Source organism: Coptis chinensis, chromosome 1 (genome assembly GCF_015680905.1).
Source record: "Coptis chinensis isolate HL-2020 chromosome 1, ASM1568090v1, whole genome shotgun sequence".
In the NCBI taxonomy this organism is placed as follows: domain Eukaryota; kingdom Viridiplantae; phylum Streptophyta; class Magnoliopsida; order Ranunculales; family Ranunculaceae; genus Coptis; species Coptis chinensis.
Window position 1 is genome coordinate 86,060,145 of NC_141456.1, and position 9,085 is coordinate 86,069,229.

A 9,085-nucleotide genomic window follows, 5' to 3' on the forward strand; every position below is an offset into this window, starting at 1 on the left:
CCGGCTTTTCATTGGTTAGACCACGAGAAGCCTTATCAACATATGCGTAGGATAGAAAAAGTTCTTACCACATTTCATCATCCTACCGTAGGTTCAGAACAAATTAAACTAAGGGTGTTTCCTTTCACCCTAGCCGGAATGGCGGCATCTTGGTTAACTGCCCAAACGCCTAATTCTGTGGACTTATGGGCCAAATTTGTTCAATTGTTCATGAAACAATTTTACCCACCACTAAAGACAGATGAAATGCTTCAAAAGATTCATTTATTCTGCCAGAATCCTCATGAATCCTTTTCAAAGGCCTGAAATCATTTAACTGATCTTCTCATTGAATGCCCGTATCACAACCTTGTGAAAGACACGCTTGTTCGTGCCTTTTTCAAAGGGCTTTTACATAATCATAAAGAGGTTCTTGATATAATGACTGGGGGTAGTCTCCTTAGTAAAGGAGCCTTAGAGGCTTATAAGTTTTTAGAAGATCAATCTAAGCATAATAATAACTAGGGGAGGGGGGGGGGGGGTAATGACATCCCTCGCTCCTCTAATTCTTTTTCCACAACCAAGGTTGCCAGTATGTTTGAGGTTAAAATTGATCCCGAGCTTATAACTCTAATTGAATCTCTTGCAAAAAGGGTAGAAACCATTTCTATTCAACATAAGCCTACTCCTATCATGAACATCAACTCTCTTCCATGTAATTTCTGTTACAGCGTTGAGCATACCGACTCCTATTGTCCTCTTGTCTATGAACAACTATCACAACTGGATAATGTTTGCTTCGTTAATAGCCTTCCTATTCCTAACGCACCTTGGAGACAAAACCCCAACTTCGGTTGGCGAAATAATCAACAAGTTACACCTCCGAGGTTTAATAATCAAAATGTTAGGCCACCAAACAATTACAACCAAGCTCCACCAAGACAAGGACAAGGACAAGGGAATTATAATAATTACAATAATTATAATAATAACAATAGAGGTATTGTACTGGTTAATAATAACTATCACAAACCCCGTTAATAATCAACGTGAGATAGTTCCAGTCATACCACCTGTGGCCACTACACCTTCGCAACTGGATCGTTTCAAAGCCTACATGCAAGGTAACCAATAGATTTTACAATCTATTAATCATTCCATACAACAGTTAACCCAAGAGAAAGCTCAACCAAAAGGTGTGTTTCCAGGTCAAGCTATACCTAATCCTAAGACGCCAAACACAGGCTTTGAAGTAACCGGTAATACTAGTAATGAAAATTTAAACGTAGGTAAGTTAAATGCCATCACCATTCTCCGTTCTGGCAGAGTGGTTGATAACGCCGTAACTATGCCCATTAATACACCACCAGTGGTCATTGAAAATGAAAAATTACTAGATACCGATATAGAAACTGAATATCCTACTCTTGTAGAGGTACTAGTTAAACCATAACCAAAGAGGAAAGTGGCCAAGGTTAAAACTCCTATTAATCCATATGCTAAATATAGAGAGAAACCACCGTTTCCCTAGAGACTAGCCATGTTAAACAAGGATACAAATTTTAATGAGATTTGGGAAGTTTTTAAAAATCTAACGATAAACCTACATTTTCTTGAAGCTATTAAAAAATTACCACAACATGCTAAGTTTCTAAAAGAGTTGTGCACCACTAGGTGGAAAACAAACATTCCAAAAGACGCCTTTTTAACTGAACAGTTTCGCACTCTATCTGAACATAATGGAATCGTTAAGTACAAGGACCCTGGTCATCTTACTGTAAAATGCACCTTAAGGGATACCCACACGACGACTGCGCTATTAGATTTAGCGGTGAGTGTTAACTTATTCCCTTATTATCTATATAAACAAATAGGTCTGCAAGAGATGTAACCAACTAAAATGACGTTGCAATTAGCTGATGATTCTATTAAGTATCCTAAGGGTGTGGTTGGAAACATGCTGGTTAAAGTTAAAGATTGTTACTACCCAGCGGACTTCGTTATCCTCGACACAGAAGTCGCTAACGACTTTGTTCCTATCATCTTAGGGCATCCTTTCTTTGCCAACGCGCTCATAAATTGCCATGATGGTTCGATGTTTATGTCCTTTGGCCATCTTTCTATTGAGGTAAATGTTTTCAAAATGATGCAACAGTTACCCGATACAACTATCGATGGAGAAGTTAGCATGAACGAGAGCTTAGCTCAAGATTATTTCAACAACACGTTTCCAGAGAATCAGATGCACTAATTCTTTTCCTTCGGAAGTTCTGACTTCGACGACGACTCCTACGTAGAGGAAGTCAACACCTTTTTAGAGTCTACTCCTATCTTAGATCCTTCTATAGTTTCATCTTCCGAGTTTGAAGACCTTTTACCTATACAAGTCTTCACTACTCAAGACGAGGACCCTCCGGAAGCCTTTTTACCAATTCCTCCCACCCCTTTGCTTAAACCTCTTCCTACTGAGTTGAAATATATCCAGCTTGATCCGGATGGTAGTCATTCGGTGATCATATCTTCTCAGTTATCTACTGATGAAGAGGCACATTTGATTAGGGTGATTAGGGAACATCGTTCCGCGATCGGTTGGTCCCTAGACGACATTAAGGGGATTGACCCTAGTGTATACACACATTGCATACATTTAGAGGATAATGCGAAGACTTCACGCTAACTTCAGCGTCCGCTTGAACCCTGCCATGAAAGAGGTGGTTAGGGAAGAAGTTTTACGATTACTCGATGTGGGTATCATATATCTCATCTCCGATAGCGAATGGGTAAGCCCCATTCACTTAGTTCCTAAAAAATTAGGGGTTACCATTGTGCATAATGATGTGGGTGAATATGTTTCCACACAAGTTCCTATGAAATGAAGGATCTGTATTGACTACAGACGCTTAAACGCCATGACACAGAAGGATCACTTTCCTTTACCTTTTATAGATCAGATGTTCAAACGTTTAGCTGGTCATGCTTGTTATTGTTTTTTAGATGGCTACTCTGGCTATTTTTAGATCTGACGACCAAGACAAGACTACCTTCACATGTCCTTTTGAAACATATGCTTATAAACGAATGCCTTTCGGCCTTTGTAATGCTCCTAGTACCTTCCAGTGGTGTATGCTTCATATCTTTAGTGACATGGTGGAGCGCTTCATGGAAGTTTTCATAGATGATTTTTCTATCTATGGAGACTCTTTCAGTGAATGCCTGTCTAACCTTTCTAAGGTGTTGACAAGGTGTGAGGAAAAGAATCTGGTTTTAAATTGGGAAAAATGTCATTTTATGGCAAAAAGAGGAATAATGCTAGGTCATATTGTATCTAGTGGTGATATAGAACTAGATAAGGCCAAATTAAATAAAATTACATCTTTACCTATACCACAGACTATCTGTAACATTAGAGCATTTCTAGGCCTTGTAGGTTTTTATATGTATTTTATCAAGGATTTTTCAAAATTAGCTAGGCCTTTTACTAATCTGCTTTTAAAAGATGCCATGTTTGATTTCAATTATGATTGCAAACAGGCTTTTGAAACTTTAACATCTACACCGATTATACAGCCTCCCGATTGGTCTAACCCTTTCGAGCTTATTTGTGACGCTAGCGATTATGTTGTTGGTACCGTGTTAGGCCAGAAACTAGATGATAAGTTCAGTGTTATTTATTATGCTACAGGTTCTAAACAATCTAGTGATAATGTCCCTCTGACTGTTGACCCTTCCCTCCCTGATAATTGCAAGGGGAAGGGTATTGCTGAAACCACTGCTATAACTGTTGCTCTCCTTCCTCCTCGATCCAGTGATAGGAGGGGGGTGAATGACGACATTCCTTTTTTGCCAAAATATCCAGATTACCCTAAAAGGGAGATGATCGTGGAGATGAGGCATTGGGGATGAACTGATGAACTATGTGTTACCAACAAGCAATCTGCTAAAGATGTTTATATCGCGCTTGTAGTTCTGGAAGTTGCGTGACTTCCTGTTGATAAGGCTGAAGCTAACATAGTTGGGACCTTGGACTTGTCCTTTTGCTGATCTGCTGTTCAACTTGCCAAGGTAAGACTTTCTTCTCTATTCAGTGTTCGATTTCTCTTATTGTGTTTCTTACACATCCTATATTCTTCTCTAGTTAGTGAATAACTTTTTGGCTATGAAAGAACCCATCTTTGCAGCCTCCGCCGATTCATCCACTAATGTCATGGCTACCGGTGAGCTGATCTAGGCGAAAAAGGCTGCTGAGAAGAGAACTGCGGAGCTACAGATCCAAGTTGACCAGCTCATGGCGAAAGAGAAAAAATAAGATATTGGCTTCAAGAATATGAGAGACATTATCTCCAACCTTCGGAGCTCTCTGGAAAAAGCCCAAAAAAGAGCTGCTGATGCTGCCACTTGGAAAGTGAAGTTCTTGGAACTGTGCGCCCACTTCACTAACCTGCAAGCAAAACATGACGAAGTCCAAAGGGAACTTAACCGTAGGAACACCGAGATGGGGACCCTTGGGCAAGCCATTGCCTATGCAAATGAGGTCAAGTCAGGCTATGAGAGGGCTCTAAAAGAGAAATGTCTTCGCTCTGATAAGAAGGATGGTGACCTCTTGGCGGAGACCTCTGAGTTATATTCTCAAGTGGTGAAGGAGGTGAAGAAGAGGTCAGCTGAAAATGTCATTCGCTTTGCTCTGAGAGTACTTGATGTTTCTTGAGAGTCTTTCAATGCTGCTAGACAAGTTAAGTTTGAGGAGGCTATTGAGGCTATAGGATATGTCTCCCAGTTGGATGCTCAGGGGCGAGTGACCTACCCTTTCATCTTGATTCCTGATCTAGACACCAGTATCTCAGCTATCTAGGAAGAACTTAGGCATGATGCCTCCTCATCCTTTGAAGAAGACACCGATGATGACATGCTTCCCATTCAACTTCCTTTTCTGCCAGTTCCAGTTTCAGGTGAGTGTTCTGTTCAGCCTTCAACCATTCCAGCTAATCCAACCACACAGTCTGTTATTGAGAGTTAAACATGAGTTCCTGACAATAGTGCAACAACAAGCATTGATGGTGAACCGAAGTTTGATTCTACCTCAACTTCATAAGCTTTTTAGTTGATGATTCACATAAACAATTATTTTATGGATCTGTAATATTGAGCTATGTAGCTCACATATAATTTAGTTGCTGAGCTCTGTAGATCTTCTACTTTATGCATGCGTACTATTTACCTACTGAGCTCTGTAGCTCTTCTAGTTTATATATACATTAGAAGGCACTTTATGTTATATGACATGTGTTACTATGCATACTCTACCCCTGATTCCCCCAAAGTTTATTTGGAACAACAATATGTGACCCTAGTAGGCTAAACAAATTAAAATGAGGCATGACCAGAATCTGATCAGGATATCATGGGAGCCATTCAAGTTAACTGTAATTAGGAGTTCGATCACAATAGAGTCATATGTCTTTGCGAAAGTAACTTGGTTCCATGAGCACGACACTGTGTTTAATAACGATAGGTCATATTTATTTAAAAAATAAATAGGTTATTACTAGAACAATAGTGGGGGAGTCTTCTTCAGTGCCATCATGCCAATACTATTCCAGGTTCATGATTTGCGTACTAGGATCTGGATCCAACCCAGAATTTCCCAACAACTCCTATGTTGATGTTTCGAGATCGCTAGGAACTGACATATAGTTCAGGCTCTCAAGAACACTGTCTCTTGCTCCAAGTCAAACTGACATACAGTTTACTGAACAGTTAGTGTGGTCGAATTCCCTAAAGGCTTAGCCCATCGAGGATAATCGCAGTTTGAAAGAACTGGCGTACAGTTATAGCTGCATGGGAATGGGAAATGATCTGGTATACAGTTTAATTTTCCCATACTCAGTATCACTGGTTCTAAAGCAAATTGGCATACAATATTCTTGAACATATAGTGAGAAGATAATTCCCTAAAGGCTTAGTCCATTATGGATCATAAATAAAGAATTAATATAAGGAATAAGTTCGATGGTAATTTGGAGAACTTTATTGATGAATTGGAGAGGAGTGAACAATACATAGAAAAGCATAGAATAACAATTTACTGATAGTACTTGCGAAGGTGCTGCACGTTCCATGGTTTGACAAGAACGTCCCCTTCAACAGTACAGAGATAATAAAAACCAGTTCAACCAACCTTGTCGGTGATGTAAGGTCCTTCCCAGTTGGGCCCAAGCTTGCCATTGGGCTCTGGGATCTCGTGCAAAACTAGATCTCCAAATTTGAAAGATTGAATCTAGACTATCTTGTTGTATGATCTCTTCAAAATCTGCAAGTTAGCAGCTAAGCGAAGTGCGGCACCTTCTCATTTTTGGAGATTCAAGCAGGATGCCATCAACTGAACTGGGGGTGTTTGAGTCGTACCCCGTGTAGGTCATTGGGAAATCTCTCAAGAATTCAACTAGTGCTTGACCCTTCTCTGAGATTCTGGGGACGTAAATAATATCATATTCTGACAGTTACACAGACCATTTAGCTAGCCTTCTTGACATGTTCGGTCATTCCAGAACTGATCGCAATTGGTACTCTATGATCACTCTGATGGTGTGGGACTGGATGTACGGTCGTAATTTCCCTGTGGCAAAAACAAGTGCTAAAGCGACTCTTTCGAGTTTAGGGTACCTTGTTTCTGCTGGTAGGAGCGTCCGGCTCAAGAAATAGATAGGTTTTTCAACATTCTTTTCTTCCATGCATATCAGTATAGAACTGATGCCGTAGTCAGATGAACAGAGATAAAGACCCAAGACTTAACTCAACAGGCTTTGAAAGGATTGGCGGTACCCCCAGGTATGTTTTGAGTTGATCGAATACCTTTTTACACTCTTCTATCCATGCGAAGGAGGTGTTCTTTCTCAGTAACTGAAAGAGGGGTTTGCCCTTATCTGAACTCTTGGAGATGAACCTATTCAGAGCTGCTAACCTGCTTGTAACTTTTTGAACCTCTTTCATGTTTTTAGGTGAGGGCATTTCAATGAGAGCTCAGATCTGATCTGGGTTCGCCTCAATCCCTCTCTTAGTAACTAGGTACCCTAAAAACTTTCCTGATGATACAGCAAAAGCACATTTCGCAGGGTTGAGCTTCATGCGATATTCTCAAAGAACGTCAAATGCACTTTTCAAGTGCGAGAGATGATCTCCCCATTTCAGACTCTTGATCAGGAGATCGTCCACGTACACCTCCATAATATCGCCTATTAATCTTTCGAACATCTTGTTTACCAAATGCTGGTATGTGGCTCCTGCATTTTTCAATCCGAATGGCACGACCTGCTAGCAGTATAGGCCATCCTCGGTTGTGAAGGATACAAGTTCATGTCCAGCCGTCGCATCCACCAACTTGTCAATTCGTGGTAGAGGGTAGCTGTCTTTCTGACATGCACGGTTCAGATCTGTGAAGTCAATACAGATTCTCCATAACCCATACTTCTTTCTTACTGGAATAATATTAGAAATCTAGGTGGGGAAATTAATTTCCCTGGCAAAATTAGCTGCCTTTAGTTTTTCAACTTTAGCTTTTACCGCTTTGGACCTGTCAGCACCTATCATTCTCAATTTCTAATTGACTACTACTACTTCACTGCAGACATTGAGCTGGTGGCATGCCATGTGGGGGTCAATTCCTGGTATTTCTTTGAATGACCAAGCAAACACATCTCTGTGCTCTTGGAGGAGCTATATCAGAGCTTGGCGCTTTTCAGAACTCAACAAGGTGCCGATGAAAGTGGTTTTTGGCGAGGTACCACCTACAATTTTAACTTCCTCTAATAGCTCCAGTGAGAGGGGATCCTCCCTCTATCATGGCACCAGGTCTGGGAGAGGTGGATCCAACTATAATTGCTATTTGGTGGGTCACCCCACCTCTATTGGTTCAAAAGAGAGTAGGGAATGCTTTGTCACCAACGTGTAGCATGCTTTGGCTGCCACCTGATCCCCTCTGATCATCATAATTGTCCCATTATGCAGGAACTTCAGATATTAGTGATAGGTGCTAGGAACAGCTCGGAGTCTGTGTAGCCAGGTCCTGCCCAAGATTATATGATAGGGTGTGTTAGCTTTTACTACTACAGAGTTTATGATGAGAGTTACCAGACTAGTAGCTACGGGTAGTTGGATCTCCCTAACTATCAGAGGTTTGTCCCCACGTAATCTATATAGGTTGGAGTTGGTGGCAACCATTTCAGAGTCAGGAATTTGTAGCTTTTTAAATGCGGCATAGTATAACACATCTACTGAGCTGCCTTGATCAACCAATATGCGATGCAAATCATAATCTCCAAAAGGAAGTGTCAAAACAAGCGCATCTTCATGGGGGCTTTGAATGCTGCAACAGTCAGCCTCAGTGAAGAGGATGAGCGGATCTTTGTGGGGTACCTTGTTAACTTGAGCTCCTGTAGTCAGCTTGCTGTTCATGATCCTCATCTACTTGGCGATGCACATTTTATATCGCGTACCCTTTTCAGTGATCTGTCCATTTCATTTATTTGCTTTTATGAATATCATATTTATTTAGAGTCAACCATTGAGTGGTCCATTACCTGGGGGATCCTGAACTGACGTGCTGATCTCCTCAGGCTGTATTGTGTTCGCCTATTCGTGTGCCACAAAATGCTTTAGATACCCCCTTTCAATTAGATCTTGTAGTTCATTTTTCAAGGTCCAGCCGGCTCTAGTACTGTGAACCTTACTCTTATGGAACTTGGAGTAGGTCCTTTGGTCTCTGGTACCCAGGGAGCCTGGCTTTAGCGAAGCTGGCCATTTGAGGTAGCTCTGATTTTTTATCGAGTCAAGAACCTCATCTGGCATTTTTTTAACTCCAGGGGCGAAGTTTCTGTCCATCGAGGGAAGAACTTCTTCAGTTCCTTCCACACGTGGCTTCTTCTGTGGTTTTTCATCTGCACTACTGGCTACATTTTGGTATTGCCCTCTGGGCATTCATCCATTTGATGGAGATTCGGCCTTCTGGCAATTACGATTACGACCTCTCTTCGATTTTTGAGGGGAAGAATTTCCATTCCCATCTCGGGGAAGGTCAGGAACTGTCCGACTAGTCTTATTCGCTTCCTAATGT

At 41.1% G+C, this 9,085-nt stretch overlaps 1 protein-coding gene across 1 annotated transcript in view; it reads left to right on the top strand.

The window, feature by feature from the left end:
* LOC147525605 (uncharacterized) overlaps window positions 1–3,882 on the top strand; it is a 35,914-nt gene extending 32,032 nt beyond the window's left edge. Inside the window, exon 2 of the mRNA XM_086580082.1 lies at window positions 3,662–3,882. Within this exon, the coding sequence (XP_086436208.1) occupies window positions 3,662–3,882 (221 nt within the window). The remainder of the gene's footprint in view (window positions 1–3,661) is intronic.
* Window positions 3,883–9,085: the final 5,203 nt, after the last annotated feature.